This window comes from Gossypium arboreum, chromosome 13 (genome assembly GCF_025698485.1).
Source record: "Gossypium arboreum isolate Shixiya-1 chromosome 13, ASM2569848v2, whole genome shotgun sequence".
Taxonomy (NCBI): Eukaryota; Viridiplantae; Streptophyta; class Magnoliopsida; order Malvales; family Malvaceae; genus Gossypium; species Gossypium arboreum.
This window is the reverse complement of record NC_069082.1, coordinates 112,610,098-112,630,315: the sequence shown is the minus strand read 5'-3', so window position 1 is coordinate 112,630,315 and position 20,218 is coordinate 112,610,098. Positions and strand designations below refer to the sequence as shown.

The window sequence follows — 20,218 nt, the reverse complement described above, 5'->3', positions numbered from 1 at the left end:
GAGTAATAGAAATGAAAGTTTGAATCGTGATAAATTCACTTATGTTTTGTTAATACTCGCATGAAATAAAGTTGCATGTGAAACTGAGATATGTGAAAATGTGTTTGTAACAAGATGAAAAGTTGAAATGTTTGAATGAAGTGTTTGAATCAAGGTGTGTAATACTATGATGTTGAGTGATGAATTTATCTGTATTCAATATGAAACTCCTTTTCGAGGCTTAACAACCTCACCCCTTACCAAGTGATATCATTATAAGGTTTCAATGAAATGAAATAGAACGAGTTTGCAAAGAAAGATTAAAGAGTTAAATAGTGAGATAATGATATTATCTGAGAGAAATGATTTTAGTTTCAAATGATCTGAATAAGAAACTTTGGTGTGCTCTACGAGCGATGAATACGTGATTGATCTTACCAATGGATGATTATATGTTAGCTGGATTAGAAATTAAATTAATGCACTAAGTGAATTCGTGAAGCTTAGAAAGGTGTTATCAAGTTATAAGTTAGAAAGAGGTTCAACTTAAATTGATTTTTGATTTAGAATTTCAAATGTGAAAGTGATGATTGCTTGTTGCTTTGAAATAGAATGTATAAACCAAGAAGTCTGAGATTGTATAACCATTGTTCCAAAAGGCTCATAGTGTCAATTAGACTGTTTATACAGGAGTAATAAGAGGCACGATAATATGAGAAAGTGGTATTGATAATAGGTATAAAACGTAATATTTCTGACCTCGCATTTAAATGTCTGAAATTTCAACAGGTTAAAGTTAACTATTAAGCGTCTTCAAGACTACTTAACATGCTTTAACATCTGAATAATGGTGAAATAGAATTTTGATGAATTGTGTATCAGGATTATCTCTTATCATTGAAAAAGATAGATGTTATTTGAATCATTGTTAACTGTCTGAATAAGTCTTTCCGTACACATAGATTTCTCTTTTGATAAATCAGGTGAGTTATTTGTTTCAGAGACTGTCAGTTTGCACATGATGCTAGTTATCATTGTTTTAGATTGAAATCTAAAATTTATATGGTAAATCTGGGAGAAACTACAGTAAGCTATGAGTACAGGGTTGTTTTGAAAATTCTTGAAATATTTGTTTATTCTTATGTTTGAAAGTTTGAAAGTAACTAAGAAAAATTGTTGCTATTTGACAAATTATCAGGTGAGTATAAAAGTGATATTGTATGAGGTATTGTATGTGGTAGTTATCTAACTCTGTTGTTCAGGATCGAGCTTTGTAAATAATTGATTCATGAGATTAATATCATCAGCGAAATAAAGTAGAAAATGAAAGTAATTCAGTACAGTTATAAACAATTTTGGTTTAATATGATGTATAGCGGAAGACAGATTAAAATCTTAGTCGTGAGATTTAATAGATATGAAATGGGTAGCCCTGCGTGAATTTGAAATATACTATTTGGAAACAAATCTTTTATCTACTTTTCGGTAAGATTTTAGGGAACGAAAATCCCTAAGGGGGGAGAGTTGTAACAGTCTAGTTTAGACCATAGTAAGAACAGTGGTTTCGGGACCACGAATCCGAGTAAAAAAATATTTTAATATTATTTTCTGTGTTTAAAGTATGTGAATTGATATGTGTGAAATTTTCGTACGAAAATTTTATCGTTGTGTGCTTGATTTAATAAAAAGGACTAAATCGTGTAAAACGTAAAAGTTGCATGCTATTAGTTAAAGGTGTCAATTGGCCTTGGCTTTTTAATATGATGGCCTTAAATGGTAAATAGCCCATTATAAGATAGTGGATGATATTTGGTTTGGCATTTGTGTATATATGAATTTATTTTAATGGTAAAATGGTAAAATGTTAAAAAAAATTAATTAAATAAATCAAAAGCCATGTGTTTTGGTCTTTTTATGCTATCATCTTTCTCCATAGCCGAATGTGAAAAGAAAAAGATGAGTTTGGAAGCTTTGAATATTCGTCACTTTGAAAGCTTATTTCGGTATGTGTTTTACTTGGTTTTTATAATTTTACGTTTTTGAAATCGTTGCTTGAGTACTAGTAAACCCATGCCTTAATTTTTGGATTTAATGAAGAATTTGAGATTTTCCATTGTTTATTATGTGATGAAATTGTTGTTTGATGATGATTAATAAATCTTTGATGTTTGATTTTCATGTTTAATTAAGTGATTTTTTGATAAAATGTGTATTAAGGACTAAATTTAGAAATTTGTAAATTGAGGGTCAAACGTGAAATAAATAAAAGATATGGGTTGCTAGAGACCTAAGGTAAATTCGGCCTAACAGGGGTTTGATGAAATTTTGAGTAATTTGTGTTATTTTGAAATAGGGATTAAATTGTAAAAATGTGAAATGTTAGGGGATAAAATGCAGAATGCCCAAATTATGTGTCTTTAGATAAAATTTAATGAAATGTTGAATAAGTGAGTTAATTTTGATATTAATTAGATTGGAAAAAGTGGAATTCGGATTTGGATCGGGGGAAAAATCAAAGTGGTCGATTAGTCGTCTCGTTCCGATTATCGTTGTCCGAGGTAAGTCCTTAAGTAATTAAATTTGATTTGCTGCGCGCTTAAGATTATATAAAATGATAAGTAATTATTTGACCTTTACAAGTTCGATTTGCAATAAGTATATTGTATTTAGGCTATAAAGCCGAATATGAAATGGATGATTTATGTATATAATGTGGCCGAATGACTATTAAGTGATGATGTGAAAGTGTGTAATATGTGTATACAATTTTATTGTACTTGTTTGTGTAAAGTCGAATATGAATTGAATGGTATATATGTGGTTACCGAATAGCTATTATGAAACAAAGTCAAAGAATGGGATATTTGTATAATAGATGAATTGTGACTATTGTTCCTACTTGATCGAGGTTGTGTGTGAAATAATTTGTGAATATGGCCTATAGCCGAATGGTTATTAAAAGTGAAACTGGGATAGTGAAAAGATTATGTGTTCCTTGTGTATGATTATTGAACCGAAAGTTAAAGGGTAAGTGTACATTTTGCGCTTATATTCGAATGAAGCAATTGAATTGCTAATGTGATATGTTATGTGAAATGTGTTTACATGTGAATAAATATGCAAGACACTAGAAATGTATCCGGGCTAAAGTCCCGCAGGCTTCATGCTGGAAATGTATCCGGGCTAAAGTCCCGCAGGCTTCGTGTTGGAAATGTATCAGGGCTAAAGTCCCGCAGGCTTCATGTTGGAAATGTATCGCAGGCTTCATGCTGGAAATGTATCCGGGCTAAAGTCCCGCAGGCTTCGTGCTGGAAATGTATTCGAGCTAAAGTCCCGCAGGCTTTGTGATGGTAATATAATTTTGGGTTTTATACCTAGCAGGCCAAGTGCCGATGAATTTGATAAAAGTATACAATTACAAGATCCTACACTATGTTGACAAATTGAAAGTGCATTACATATTAAGTTGGCCAGGTATGTATCATGTACTCGTATGCGATTTTGATTTGAATTAAATTATAAATATATAAAGTGATGCATCTGTGAATAAGTGTTATGACTATAAATGTGATCGTGATATATTTTGTAAATGTGTGAAGTTATGTGAAGTGATTCTATGTTTATATTCAAATATAAACACTTGGTCCTTGTGGAAAGGTTTGTGGAAGTATATGATTTTATTTTTAGGTGATTACGATCATGGAAAATTAAATGTGAATATGATATTGTATTTTATTCGTTTCAATTGAACTAAAGCTAATAGTGAAGCATTTTAATGCCTATGTTATATGAGTTCGATCTTGAATGACATGATATACATGTTTAGATAATTTGAATGCAAGGAATGTGTGAAAGAGCAAATTTGTAATAAATCTGCTTGGGACAGCAACAGTAGCGTGATTTTGGAAAATCACCATAAATTATGGAAATTGAATTAGAATTTAAATAAATTATGTAATTAAAGCTTAATTAGTCTAGTTTCTTATAAAAGAAACCATGTAAACAAAAGAATTTTAGATAATGAGATATTCGAAGTGGCGTGAGATAGAGTCAAAATGACTTTGAAATCCCCTGTTTTGTATTTAGGAAATCATTGTAAATTGTACAATGATGATTATAAGATAAAATTTATATTCTTATACTTCTTAATGAGTCTAGTTTCAAATGAAATAAACGATAACATATTTCAAATTCTTTATAATGAGAAAATTGATTCGTAGTGAAGAGTGGTCAGATTAGTCAAACAGTGAAATAGGGGAAACTTCAATAAAAATCTGGTATTGATTGGTCAAACTAAAAATTATAAAAATTTGATGGATGGAAGATATATGAGCCTATTTTCAGGGAAAATTAACGGCACTTGATTTGGAGTTTCTTTCCTCCAGTTATAAATACTTTAGTGACTGTTGCTTAGGAAGACAGCTTGTAGTGAATTTGTGATTTTGTTGCAAACATGGTTAAAACTAGTTAATGAGATGCTTTTTGAGTTCTTATGATCTTATTTGTGATTTCAATATTTGGTTTTAATTGAGTTCAGATTCAAGTGAGGTGAATTTGCTAAAAAATGCATTATGTTCATGGATACTTGGCCAAAATGGCAATTATCTAGGAATGATTTCTTGAAAATTTGAAATAATCGATCTATAAGTAAATTAATTGTTTGCATTGCTTAAAACTTACTAAGCATTGAAGCTTACTCCGTGTTCTCTTTTTCATTTCTTATAGGTTTATACTTTAGCTCGAGTTGGAAGAGCCGGAGATATCATCACACTATCGAGTCATTATGTGAGTTGAGAAGATTGTATATCATCATGGTTTAAGGCATGTATAGGATAGACTATAGGTAGAATGATATTTTGACTTTGTATACTTTATAGCCATGCGAAGATGGCTTACTCATTTTGTTTAGAGAAGCCTTATAATTGAACTAATATGTTGAAATGTTTTAGTTATAACTTGATAGTAGTTAATTTGTTATTAGATATTCGGTTATGTTTTGATAGTGAGTCATTTTGGAAATTTATAAGCGCTCTTATGGAAAATTAATGAGATAGGTTTGCGTTGTTGATAATTTATGTCTAGTAAGTATCTTTGACCTTATAGAAGTTTTGTTCAGTCAAGTAATACCTCATAACCTTATTCCGGCAACGGATACGGGTTAGGAGTGTTACAGCTACATTCTACAGGTTGGCTACCTTGATGCCAAGAATGGGTCAGCAACAAGTTAACCAGATTGAGGCGGGACACGTGTTTTTCAAAGATGTCAGGGATGCAATGGTTGCAAACCGTCAGATGGTGAGGTCGATGAATATAGAAATATATTCACGACGCCTTGAAACGTTTCGAGTTACGGAGACCATTGGTTGTCAACCCAGTATACCACCTAGGTCCTATGAAGTTGATCTCTGGAATAGATAATGCGATTGCAGGAGATTCCAAACACTTCATTATCCGTGTGCGCATGTCGTGGCAGCATGTGCTAAAGTGAACCTTAATGTTGAACAATTTGTCAATGATGTGTACACACTCAATCGCATGTTACGTGTATGGGAAAATGAGTTCCCTGTCCTGGCCGACCTGTCTACATGGGAAGTGCCTCCAACGACTTTCAAACTTGTCCCAGACAAAGGGCTACGTAGGAATCCGAGAGGTCGTCTGCAATCAACCAGAATCCGTAATGAAATGGACATTAGGGAGAAATCTGACAGTACGCGTTGTGGATTATGCAGGTTAGCTGGTCATAATCGGAGTAAATGCCCGCAGCGAAACTATCATGTCAGACAATTGTCAAGATTAGGTAGGAATTGAGCTTATGTTGTAATGTATTTATTTTATATAAAAAAAATTATATTGCAAATATTCCTCTATTTGTTCAAATTCCAGTCAAGTTGTTTTCTCAAGTCATGGTTGCGAATTTATTTATATCTAGAGCTACAGAGCTCCAAATTAAGATCCGCTAATTTCTCCAGAAACTAAGCTCACATATCTTCTTACCATAAAATTTTCAGAACTTTTGATTTAGCCAATTAGTACAGTTTATTCTTTAAATTTACTCCTGTTTTGCTGTTCTACAGCTCCGACCATTATTCACTAAAAATAAATTATATTACAGTACGGGATTTGGATAATGTTCTCATCTATTTCTCTTGAAAATAGACTCATTAAGGATTCTAAGCAGATAAATTATAACTCATAACTATTTTTGTAAAAATTTTAATGATTTTCTGAAATCAGAATAGGGCATTCTAGAATCATTGTGGCTCTATCTCACAAGAATTCAAATATCTCATAATATGAAATTCTTTTACTTACACCGTTTCTTATATGTGAAACTAGACTCAATACTTTAATTCCATATTTTATCCAGCCTTTAATTCAATTTCTACATTTTTTATTGAATTTTCAAATTCGGACTACTACTACTGTCCAAACTATTTTTGTACAAATAATGATATTTATCATAATATCATTTTCAACTAATCATGAACTCACCATTTCATGGACCCCATGCTCAATTACACAATAAAACTTAATATAATCATAATTCAATTCTCATGAGCACACATAACCAAACATTCCATCGATCAAGGTAATTTTTACCAATTACCTACACTCAATCAATGAATTAGTCACATATACAAACAAGGTCATGGTTGAGTTTACATTTGCTCAACTTACATATATAACTACATATGTATCATCTATTTCATATGTCCATAAAATCTCTATATATACCGGTAATAGTATGTTCCAATTTAATTAAAGTTCCAATTAGATTAATGTTGTAATGTATTTAAAGTTTGTTCCAATTTATATTACAAGACTAAGTTTGTTACAAGTTTTAGTGTTTTAATGTTCAAAAATGGCCAAATTAATCTAATTTACGTTATGGTCTAATTTTGTTCCACTTTTCAAAGTTCCAATTAATCTAATTAAATATATAAAAAAAATACAAACTTTTTAATATCAAAACCCAAGAAACCCCTAAAATTGATGGTTCGATGGTGTGGTCCTAGGGGTATATTTCTGCGGAGGTCAACGTTCACGTTGTGGGTGATCGCGACGACCAACATCCTCTTCAGTCGCAGGTGAGGGTGTCTGATACATGGAAGAAAAATCATATGGCTCGAATGGCATCGATGAACTTGAGCCGGGAGGAGTGCCATGCTGCGGTGGATACAACCCAATAGGAGTGGAGTACTGCAGTGGATACGGGACAGGGGTAGTGCTATAATGCAGTGGATATGGGCCCGGAGAAGTGTTGTGCTGCGGTGGATGTGACCTAAAGATATCAAACCCATAATGGTATCCGCCCCTTGATGAGCCAGGGAAATAGTCATTGCCCGACAAATCCGGATGACAAGAACTATCAGCCGAATGTGAATGTGATTGTTCGGACTCGGCTCCGGCTGTGCCTCGAGCTCCCCCTCTGGGTCAGGCTTAGGATCTGACTGTGGATCGGGCTCTATATTGGCCACTGACTTGTATGCCCCAGATCGCTGCACATGTTGGAGAACTATAGTCGACTGCCCACCAAGTAAATATGGCTTCCCCATACTAGAGTACCACTGTATGTACTCTAACGATGGTTGCAAATCAGAAGACATATCCATTCTCCCACACCACAAAAAATCTCCGGTGCGTGACCCCCCAATGCTGTCCATATTTCCCTCTCTTGTTGATGCCGTGAACCTCCCCCACCTATATTGGCAGATCCGGGATATACTGGATGCAACCAAACTGTCGTAGTACTCGATCCCCGTGGTACCACTCGACTACATTGAAACTGATAATTGGTGCGTTAGTGCACCACAATTGAGAATCAACGTAGGCAGACGAGGGTATAATAGCCGCAATTTCTGGTCTGCAAAATGGCATCCATATAAACTGTATGATTAATACCATGGTTAAAATTTAATACGGTTTGAGTAAGATATAAAAAGCAATTACATGTCACGAATATTTGAATAGCTTACCCCTTCCCCGGTATGTTGTTCAATCATCAGACGATATATCGGGACAGTATACGACCTCCCGATACCCGGATAAATACTCCATCTACGAAAAAAAATTTTAAGTAAATGTATTATCGTTAGAATAGTATCATTATAAAGAAATTGTCAATTACTAACAATTTAAGTTTTATCACCTATTAACTAGCGGAAATACGTATGGTTGGTGACTAACCGATGCCAAGAATGACATCCGATAAAGAGCCCATGATTGCAACAGTATAAAGCATCCGCCCATGTCTACGGCATCAGGCTTTATCGTCTAACAAAACTCACGATACAATATAGCCAGAACTGCGGAATCCCAACTATACAAGCGAACATTACACAAATCAGCTAACAAAGGTAAATACTGAAGATAAACCTTATTGTTGTTCGAATTGGGCATCAGTACACCCTCTATGATATGCATAATGTACGCTCGAGCTGCGCACATCAACTCTTCTTCAGTGGCATTAACTGATAAATGCTGAAAATTGGTTTTTAGCCATGTAAATTTCAACTCCAAAAAAGTAGAATCAAGATCGCCGGCGAGGCTCCTAGCAAAGTTATAACAAAGTGCAACCAATTTCATTATCGTGACTTACGCCCGTGACGGCATCCCCATCGATTGGGAGCTCAAAGTGCAATGCAACTGTAAGGCCCAAAATTTGCCCTACCACACAACACAAAAACAAAAAAAATAAATAATAAAACCCAATAAATATTATTTAACAATCCATCACCCATTTTACAATCCAAAACCTAAAATTAAATACATAACTCAAGACCCAATTAAAATCCATTAGCTAAAACCCTAGCCCAAAATACCTGTGGCCCAAACAAAACCAAAGCTAAAACAACTTCAACTAAACGAAACCTAGGGTTTCCTAGTAGCAAGAACCTCCAAAGACGACCATGTCCACGCCTCCACGACAACGAGCCAGACGCCACACCGCCCTGCAGACCTCAAGACCAAGAAAGAAAGCAGACAAACACAAAAGCAAGGACAAGCAAAAACAAAGCAAAAAAAAAAACAGCAGCAAAGAAAAAGAACGAAAAATGAAATTCTTTGTATTTTTCTTTTTATTTTCGGCTATATAAAAGCCTTATTTTCATTGTAAGAGGGAGGGCGATACTACATACTCATATTGAATAGAGAGTTCAAAAGTAATTTTTTTGGAAGGTGATTTTCGATTTAAATCTCCGTGTACTTTTTTTTTTGTTTTTCATTCTTTTGGGTTCATAGTTTTAATGTTTGAAAGTAAATAAAAAGAGAAGAAAGAAGTTCTTACCTGGAAAATATGCCATAAATCTCCTTTTTGCTTTGTTTGAATCGAAGCCAAGAAGAGATTTGAAGGCTGAAAGATCATTCCCCATGCTTGAATGTGTAGCTTAGTGTTTGAGGGGGGGAGAGAATCGGCCAAATGAGGGGAAAGTATGGGGTATTAGGTTTTCTGCCTTAATTGTGGCTTGAAGAAATGGCCAATTGCCATTCAATTTCCTGCCATTTTGAAATAAATAGAAACGGTGGTGTTTAAGGGTGGGGACCACGTGTTGACCTATGCCATGACTCAATTTGTGCATTTGTATGTCAAATGGGAAATTTCCACGATTAATCCCTCGCTTTTTGCACCAAATTTCAGCAGACCCCATTGGCATCCATGTGTTTTATTTTAATTTTTCCCCAAAATTTGTACACTATTTCATTTTAGTTCGCTCCAAGGTGTTGCGTTTGGGGTCTGGATTATTTTCATTTAGTCCTCAAGATTCGCACTTGTTACATGCTAACCCCTTTGTCATTTTGGCGCTTGTTTCCATTTATACTTTGTCCCTCTTGTTATAATTCTCTTTTAATTGAATCCTCCTCTTTATTTATTCATTTTATGGCTTATTATCATTTTTTAAGATGCATTCAATATTTTTTATCCTTGTTTACTTATTTTTCTTTATATATTTTAATGATTTGATTTCGTTTTTTTACATACACTACTGTATATACATATATACTTTATATTAAAGTTATTTTTCTTTATTTCATATATATATATTAACCTTATATTATTTATACATATGGCTTCTTTTTTAAGTTTATTCTTATATTTTATTATGTAGTTCAACGTAATATATCTCTTAAATTATTATCATACATATGTACATATTTATTGATACTCATTTTAATTTTTATATATATTACTAAATCCATGTATTTTATACATGTAGTCCTCCTTACAATTAAGCATGTTTTTTTTAAAACTATTGTGTAATTTATAATAAAATTAATCTAGCCCTATGCATATTATCATTTCTATGTAATTTTACATGTATTTTTAAGAAAAATTATGTGTATATATATGTGTATATTAATATACTATTACTTGAATAGGTTTTCCTACTTACGACACTCTTTTTTTGCTACATGAGTTATCAAATATTTTCTTTATGCATGTTATGGAATAATTTTAGAAACCTCTTTTTTGTAATTACAAAATTGTTATTTTGGATGCTCCTTTGTATTAAATTACTTAGTGTTTTATATAGTCCCTTATTTAAACGCTTTTGATATAAAGGCATGTATATACTTTTAGACTAACTTAAAGCTTTTTATTAATCTAATGATTATTTTCAAAGCTATCTATATGTACATATGTTTTATGAACGTATTTTGTGTATTATGTTTTGCCATATGTCTTCATTATTTTTTTATATTAGACATATTATTTAAATCGTCATGTAGTTTGTCAACTTTGAAATATATTTGTGTTTAAAAAATTTTACATGCAACTTGATTCAAATTTTCATTCTTTAATATCCATTTCAAAATTATATATATATCCCTATTTTTTATTCAAGCTTGTCAACCTATATATATCTCTAGCTTATTAATCTTATACCATTTTGATTTCTACATTTCATTTGCTTCGCGCGTATCTTGTTGTTTTTTTTTTTAATATCTTATGGCATGAATATATATAATCATTGCATGGTATTCGTCTTAGTGATTTGTTAATTGTTCTTCGTACGTGATTGAGATTTGGTTATGATTTTTAGATTAATGATATTTAATCGCTTATTTTCTTAGTCAATTAATATTCTCATTCATCAAGTATGGTATCTAATATGCGCCTATTACCTCATATCATCATTTTCAACCTTGTTTTCGAAATGTGGTTTTTTTATAAAGTTCAAATCTTTATGATTAATTTCGTCTCATTTCAAAAAATGGATTAATACGTTTTAAGCTAGTTTTATAAGTATTCATTTAAAAATTCTTTAAAACGAAGACGAGATTCGATATTTGGCAATTCGCGGAATAGTGCCCTAACGTGTTGGGTTGCAATTTCGCGTTTGTTCAAAATAATCGAATATCCCTTCAAAATTTCACTCGTGCCTTTTAAAAATTCTTTAAAACGAAGGCAAAGTTTGATATTTGGCAATTCGCGAATCGCGCCCTAACGTGTTGGGTTGCAATTTCGCTTGCTCAAAATAATCAAATATCCCTTTGAAATTTCACTCGTGTCTTCTAAAAATCCTTTAAAACGAAGGCAATACTCGGTGTTTGACAATTTGGGAATCATGCCCTATCGTGCTGGGTTGTGATTTCTCGTTTGTTCAAAATAATCGAACGTTCCTTTAAGTTTTCATTCATGTTTTTTTTAAGAAAACCCTTTAAAACAAATGCGATGTTCGATGTTTGGCAATTTCGAGAATCGTGCCCTATCGTACTGGGTTGCGCTTTTTCATTTGTTCAAAACGATCGAAGATCCCTTTGGAATTTCACTCACGTTTTCTAAAAACTCTTGAAAACGGAAGAAATGTTCGATGTTTGGCAATTCGGGAAATAGTGCCATATCGTGCTGGGTTGCAATCCCCCGTTTGTTCAAAATAATCGAATGTCTCTTTGAAATTTCACTCGTATTTTCTAAGATGAGGCAATGATCAATGTTTGGAAATTCGAGGAATCGTGCCCTACTGTACTGGGTTTCGGTTTTCCGTTGGACTAAATAGTGAGCATCCTTTTGTGATTTTCAAATTAAAAATTTTCGGACGTCGAAACAAGAAGATTTTTAGTAACTGACTCGGGTTATTCAAATGTTATTAAAAAAAAACCCCATTTCAAAAACATTTTTAATTTTAGACATAAGGACAGTATTTAATCGATTTGGTACCAATTTTGGGCGTAGTGAGGGTGCTAATCCTTCCTCATGCGCAACCGACTCCCGAACCCGTTTTCTCATATTTTCGTAGACCAGAATCGTTGTTTTAGTAAACCAAAAATGTTTTCTTAAAATAACCAAATTCTTAGGTGATCCGATCGCACCAAAACAAAAGGATCAGCGGCAACTCCATGTTATGTTTTCCAAAAGTCGATCCCCCGTATTTTCATTAAACTTTAAAATATTAAAGATTGAAAAAGGGATGGCTTCGACAGCAACATCCTCCAGAATGACAGTGCACTCCCCACGGCAAATGAAAAGTGTGGGTCTCCGGTCGCCAACGCTCGACTAATGCGGATATTAAATCATACCGCAAATCAAACGTTTGGGTCAATGCTGCTGACCCGAATCTAGCTAGCTTCAAGTAGGGCATCAGTCGTGCATCTGGGGAATATCCTAAACCATTCACCCAAATTTCTTAATACGCAAAGACGAGTCCCGATGTGTTAAATACAGAAAATAGTTATAATAACATAATTTATTTCCTTAAATTACGTAGATCTTTTTTAAATGGAACCTGTGATTAACAAAAAACAATATTTTACCATATTATTAACTATGTCACATATGTGAGGAACATCTTTCTTGATCAATGAAGCTATTATGATGCTCGCAATTTCAAAATAAATTTAGATTATTAATTTTAATGTTTGATGGATTTTAAATATTTATTAGAATAACTAAATTTTATATATTACTTTTAATTACAAAAAATAGGAAACAGCTTTTTTCAACAAAGATATTTTTTTGCTATACTACATTAAAAAATAAATATATCCAACTCAAATACAAATATTTTATTATAACTTAAAATATATAATAAGTAAGATATTTTGGTTTAAAATATAATATATTTAATACACCGGCATGTAGTTCAATATATTTTAATTTAATTTATTGGGAAATAAAATAATTTCAGATAATATTTTTATTTAATAAGTAAAATATTTTAATTAAATTCATTGGGAAATAAAAAATTTCGTATTTCTAAAATTTTTAAAATATTCGGATTCTATTTTTAAAATATACTATTTTCGTATTTTATTTTTTTATCTTATTTTAGTACATAATGTTTCAAATATATTATTTTAGTATTTTTAAATAACCCTGATTTTGTCCTTTGTTTATATTTCTAAAATATTCGGATTTTATTTTTAAAATATACTATTTTTGTATTTTATTTTTATCTTATTTTAGTACATAATGTTTCAAATGTATTATTTTAGTGTTTTTAAATAATTCAGATTTTGTCCCTTTGTTTGTATTTCTAAAATATTCGGATTTTATTTTTAAAATATACTATTTTCGTATTTTATTTTTATCTTATTTTAGTACATAATGTTTCAAATGTACTATTTTAGTGTTTTTAAATAACTCGATTTTGTCACTTTGTTTGTATTTCTAAAATATTCAGATTCTATTTTTTAAAATATACTATTTTCGTATTTTATTTTTTATCTTATTTTAGTACATAATGTTTCAAATGTATTATTTTAATTTTTTTAAATAACCCTGATTTTGTCCTTTTGTTTCTATTTCTAAAATATTCGGATTTTATTTTTAGAATATAATATTTTTGTATTTTATTTTTTATCTTATTTTAGTACATAATGTTTCAAATGTAATATTTTAGTGTTTTTAAATAAACCTGATTTTGTCACTTTGTTTGTATTTCTAAAATATTCAATTTTATTTTTAAAATATACTATTTTCGTATTTTATTTTTTATCTTATTTTAGTACATAATGTTTCAAATATATTATTTTAGTGTTTTTAAATAACCTTGATTTTGTCACTTTGTTTGTATTTCTAAAATTCTCGGATTTTATTTTTTAAAATATATTATTTTTGTAATTTATTTTATATTATTTTATACTATTTTTGTATTTTATTTTACTTTTTCATAGTTTATTTCTTTTCAGATTTTATTTTTTCATATTTTATTTTTTCATATTTTCTTCACATCACATAAAAAATAAAAAAATAAAATAATCGAATATAACATGCCAAAGAAATTTTATAAAAATAATATATCTAATCAACTTGAAAGACCCTTAACAAATAAATTGCATAAAATAATAAGAATAAAACGTTCTTTACACATAAAATACATAAGCTTTTTTACTTAAATAAAATTAAAAATAAATTAAGAATGAATGAAAATATAAAATAAATACAAACATACCTTAATATCTCTTTTAATCAAAAAACCTTGCAAACAAATAAATTTATAAATTAAATCTAAATTAAATCAAAATCAAATCGACAATAATAAAAGTGTCTAAAAGAAATAAATTATTTACTTAAAAAAATTACCTCTTTTTTTTCCTTCTTTTTCCTTCCCTCCCTCTTCTTCACCTTCTCTTTTTCTCTTTCTTTTTTCTTCCCTTCCCTCACCGTCTGCTTGCTCTTTTTTCTTCTTCTCTTCTTTTCTTCTTCTCTTCTTTCTTTTCTCTCCTTTCTTCCCGAAATGAGTTAGGGGACCATAATATATGGTCCCAAACAGAGAAGAAGACAAAACCCTTGTGCATGACCGATCATGTCACGGTGCCGCCGATGGTAGTGGCACCATCGGTGCCGCCTGTGGCAGGCCCATGACTAGTCTACTTCAGCTTTTTTTTTCAGCATCCTTCTACTGTTTCTTTTTTTCTTTCTACTGTTTCTTTTTTTTTTTTACTGTTTCATGTCAGAATTAGGGTGGTGCCCCCTCTCACAGTGGCGTGACCACCCTGAATATACCATTTCCATAATTACTTTTTATGTTGTATTATTTTGGAATTTTTTTTTATTTTTTTGTACTTCTTTAGTAAAAAACCCTCTAGATGATCATATACTGGAAGCGGATGCTTTAAAAGAAACTCAAGACATAACTAATAATGAAAACTTCAGAAGAGATTCAGGTACCTGAAACTAAATTTTAATGAAAATAAGATATTTCGATAAGTTATATCAATTCAAGAAAACGTGGAACCGAATAATAAAAGTGGTCGACAATGATTTTGCATGCAATATTATTATTGAAATAATGAAAGAAAAGGAAGATATTAAATAAATCTATTGAGAAATATAGATATGGAATTAATTGATCAAAATAGAAAGACACAACTCAAGTTCAATTAAATTCGTGGAGTTTTTGGACCGGAAAATATCTAAAGGTATAAAGCTAGTAAGGGTGCAAATGAAATAGTTTTACAAAAGTAAAATAAAAATAGGAAGTTTTTCACTAAGTACTGGCATTGATTATGAAAAGATATAATATTCTTTTGTGGTGAATGCAATAACTTTTAGATATATTATTAAATTGACAATTCATAAAAGATTTAACTTACGCCTAATGGTTATTGTTACAACCTTTTATGAATCACTATATAATAAAGTTTATATTAAAATCCTTGAAGGATTTAAGATGCTAGAAGCATATTGAAATTCTTTAGAAATTGTTCATTTATATGAATTGAAATAATTTGAACATATGTGGTAAATTTGACTTAGTGAATAGTAGTAGAAGGAGGATTATAAAATTATCCAGAATAACTATTTGTGTTTTTATAAAAGAATCATAATTAAAATTTGTAATGACTATTGTTGAATCTCTTGAAGAGATCAAAATATATTTCCCCAAATTTCCCTCACTCATAACTTTTAAAAGAATGGTAATATAAATGCTTAACAAATATATTCAAATAGTCATTTGAAAAACTAGTATTCAAGATTGAATACGTAGAATATGAGAAAATATATGATGTTTTCATAAGGGTGAGTAAATACGCGTTGCACTCTTTTTCCCTTAATCGAGGTTTTGTCCCATTGGGTTTTTCTTGTAAGATTTTTAATGAGACAGCATATTATGCGAATTATAGATTGTGTACTCTTTTTCCTTCATTAGGTTTTTATTCCATAGGGTTTTTCCTAATAAGGTTTTAATGAGGCACATTATGTACCAATGGACATTCAAGGAGGAGTGTTATGAATATCTTATTAAGTGGATGCCATCATGATCAATATAAAGTTTTAATGTACTTTACATTCTAATAGTTATTAGGATTAGATCTCTAGTTCTTTTATACTTCTTATGCCTATAAATAGAGAGTCTAATGAAGTATTGTAATCATCTCTTTTGATCAATAAAGTACATTCCCTATTACTTTTATATTTTCTTTGTTCTTTATTCTTTTCAACTCTATTTATTTTATAACAAAGAATACAATTCTAATTTTATATAGTGAAACAGATTAAGACAATATAAATATAAACAATTACCGTAATCATTCTAAAAAAAATTCACCAACCAAAACAATTCCACTTTAATTAGAGCAGATAAATTCAAAATTCATGGAAGATTTTGGATTTTATCATCCCTAGTGTGAATTGTGAAACAATAATGAAATAGCATCTGTCTCACCCAGCTTTACCAGGCTAATATGAATGGAATGAGTTTTCTAAGCCATGTATTGGTGAGCCATTTCTGACCGATTTCGGCCCATTAAGACCCAAACCAACCTCCTCGTTCCCAATTCCCTCCAATCCAAATTTCTAAATTATTTTTCACATTTCTCGAGGTTTTCACCAAATGGAAAAAAAAAAAAAAACCCTAATTAAACTCCCACTAGCTGTCTAAATTTCCCCGAATTCGCCACTCAACTCGGCCTCCTGTAAAGGTGAGTCACCCACTCTTCCTGCTCAAGATTTTCTTGCATCCATTTCGTTGTTTATTTTTTATTGGTTTTTATGAACCAAATTGAGTGTTCAAAGCTCTAATTTCGAAGTGGTTGTTTTCTTCTTCTTTTTCTTCTTTTTTTGTTGTTGTAGTAGTAGTAGACTATAAGAAAAGAAATGGGTTTTTGTTGTTAGGGCTTCAATATTTTTTGGTTTTCTTTTTTGTAATTTCAAGTTTGTCAGAAAATAGAGAAGTTTTGGTTAAAATACTGGTAGATTCAGTTCTTGATGTGTTTTTTTTTTTTTTCATAAAATCGTGGAAAGACCAAATGCCCATTAGTTTTTGAGTTGAGAAATTCATTGAGTTCTTTGGAATTGTAGGGACAAAGAAATGCCTTCATGTCAGATTTTGTATGAAATGAATGTTGGTTTTGATTGGACTGGTAGCTTTCATACATTTTGAAGGATTTTGAGGAGTTGGTTTTGTTAAGAAAAAGTGACATGGAGACGCCAGTTTCAGAAGGGTTGGTTTCAAAGAGGTCGTTGAGGAAGAAATCCGCAGTGAAGAATTATGATGAGAATTTAATGGATGAGTTCATAGAGAAGCATATAGGTGGTTCGTTTAGGAAGATTAGAACAAAGGAGGAGTTGGAGAAAGAGACTGAAACTGAAGCAATGATAGCATTATCTTTGGGTTTCCCTATTGATGCACTGATTGAGGATGAAATTAAAGCAGGAGTGGTAAGAGATATAGGTGGAAAAGAGCAGAATGATTATATTGTTCTCAGGAATCATATCCTCTCTCGATGGAGGAGTAATGTACGGATATGGTTATCTAAAGGACATATAAGAGAAACCGTGAGTAATGAATATGAACATCTGTTGTCTGCTGCTTATGATTTTCTTCTGTATAATGGGTATATTAATTTTGGAGTTTCACCATCCTTTTCCTCTTACATCCCAGCGGAGGCAACTGAGGGTTCTGTGATAATAGTTGGAGCTGGACTTGCTGGCTTGGCAGCAGCAAGGCAACTTATATCTTTTGGTTTCAAGGTTGTTGTTATAGAAGGGAGGAATCGACCTGGGGGAAGAGTTTATACTCAACTGATGGGTAAGAAGGATAAGCGTGGTGCTGTGGATCTTGGTGGTAGTGTAATCACCGGCATCCATGCCAATCCTCTTGGAGTTCTGGCCCGGCAACTTTCTATTCCACTTCATAAGGTCCGAGATAATTGCCCTTTATATAAACCTGATGGGGTGCCTGTCAATAAGGTAATCGATTCCAAGACTGAAATGATCTTTAACAAGTTGCTTGACAAAGTCAATGAACTGAGAAAAATAATGGGTGGATTTGCTAATTATATTTCTCTTGGATCAGTTCTGGAAAAGCTAAGACAGTTGTATGGTGTGGCTAGAAGCCCAGAGGAGAGACAACTTTTGGAATGGCATCTTGCTAATTTGGAATATGCAAATGCAGGATGTCTTTCTGACTTGTCGGCTGCCTACTGGGACCAGGATGATCCTTATGAGATGGGTGGAGACCATTGTTTTCTTGCTGGAGGGAACTGGAGATTGATAAAAGCATTATGTGATGGAGTTCCCATAATCTATGGGAAAACAGTTGATGCTATTAGATATGGTGTTGAAGGAGTTGAGGTTGTTACCGGTAAGCAAGCATTCCAAGCAGATATGGTTCTTTGTACTGTGCCTCTTGGAGTCTTGAAGAGAAGGACCATTAGATTTGAGCCAGAGTTACCTCAAAGAAAGCTAGCTGCAATTGACAGACTAGGTTTTGGGCTCCTGAATAAAGTTGCCATGATTTTCTCTCATGTTTTTTGGGGAGAAGAGTTGGACACATTTGGATGTCTCAATGATACCAGTGATAACCGTGGGGAGTTCTTTTTATTCTACAGCTACCACACTGTTTCCGGGGGTCCAGTGTTGATTGCGCTGGTGGCTGGTAAAGCTGCACAAACATTTGAGCGCACAGATCCTTCACTCTTGCTCCATCGTGTTCTAAGCAAACTTAGAGGTGCTATATATTATTTAGCCTCGTTTTTAATGATTATGCTCTGGTATTTTCTGTCTCTATATTGGGAAAGCAGCCTTGTGATCTATTGATTTTCCTTGCAGGTATATATGGTCCAAAAGGTGTAGATGTACCCGACCCTATACAGACAATTTGTACAAGATGGGGAAATGATCCCTTTTCATATGGTTCATACTCTCATGTTAGGGTACAGTCATCCGGCAGGGATTATGATATACTTGCAGAAAGTATAGGCAATAGGTTGTTTTTTGCTGGTGAAGCCACAACTCGGCAATATCCAGCCACCATGCATGGTGCCTATTTGAGTGGGTTAAGGGAAGCTTCGCGTATTCTCCGTGCCACAAGAGGTCGCCAAAACTACTTTAGGAGGTCTGTGCAGCGGAATGTTGGACCAAGCAGTGATCAATTGGGTGATCTGTTCAAGAGGCCTGATCTAGTATTTGGGAAGTTCTCTTTTGTGTTCAATCCATTAACAGAGGACCCTAAATCATTGGGGCTTTTGAGAATTACTTTTGATAATTGCACAGAAGATACGAGGAAGGTGCTGGAAAAAAGCTGTGACCCCCAATCGAATCAATCATTGCAGCTGTACACAGCATTGTCCCGTGAACAGGCACATGAGCTACAGATGGTAACTGGAGAAGATGAAAGTAAGTTGGTTTATTTGATAAATAATATTGGATTAAAGCTTATGGGAGCTAATGCTCTTGGAATCACATATAACTCCTTGGTTACTAGCATATCTAGTGCAAGAAAAGGTAGGAGCAGGTACCGTATATCTGCACCACTGCTAAATACAGTTTAGATGAGCTATCAGTGTCATTGCATTAAAGTTTTGTGTACTCTTTGTTAAAATGAAACCTATTGATGCGTAGTACTGCTCCATGAGTGGAAAAAATAGAATGTCTTCTCTGGTGCATGTACATAGAACTAATTAGGTAGGTTGTTCTTCCATTGACGTCTAGAGTAATGGCTTTGTCAGAGTTACTAAATGTAGTAAATTCTTTCTTAGCCAAAGAACGTAGATCAGTTGGCCAAATTGGTTGCTAATTGAAGGATCCATTGGTCCATTATGTAGGTGTAGTAGTTTTAAGTTGTGATTGAATGTCATTGTATTTCCATAACCAGACTCCATATTAAAAACTTAGTACTGTTGTATCCTGTATATTGCATATAGTAAAATCTTCAATCGTTGGTGTATCCACATGATTCAAATCACTGAAGATATTGATTTTATGCACTTTTTCCGTGTCAAGCTCCATTGAAATGGCTTATTGATGCATCGTATATATTCCAGGAGCCATATGTGTGCATGTATATGTCAT

General features: G+C 32.4%; 1 protein-coding gene across 1 annotated transcript; it reads left to right on the top strand.

Moving 5' to 3' along the window:
* The first annotated feature begins 16,619 nt into the window (after positions 1-16,619).
* On the top strand, positions 16,620-20,093 carry LOC108464011 (lysine-specific histone demethylase 1 homolog 2). The gene is made up of 3 exons (XM_017764066.2): positions 16,620-16,845; positions 17,225-18,875; positions 18,977-20,093. The coding sequence occupies exons 2-3, from the start codon at positions 17,345-17,347 to the stop codon at positions 19,696-19,698; spliced, it is 2,253 nt and encodes a 750-aa protein (XP_017619555.1). The 5' UTR covers positions 16,620-16,845; positions 17,225-17,344; the 3' UTR covers positions 19,699-20,093.
* Positions 20,094-20,218: the final 125 nt, after the last annotated feature.

What these genes read in the sequence shown, in the direction of transcription:
- LOC108464011 (XM_017764066.2), top strand. Translation starts at nt 17,345, where the DNA reads ATGGAGACGCCAGTTTCAGAAGGGTTGGTTTCAAAGAGGTCGTTGAGG. An exon ending in TGTTCTAAGCAAACTTAGAG is followed by an intron (nt 18,876 to 18,976) that starts GTGCTATATATT and finishes TTTTCCTTGCAG; the next exon opens with GTATATATGGTCCAAAAGGT.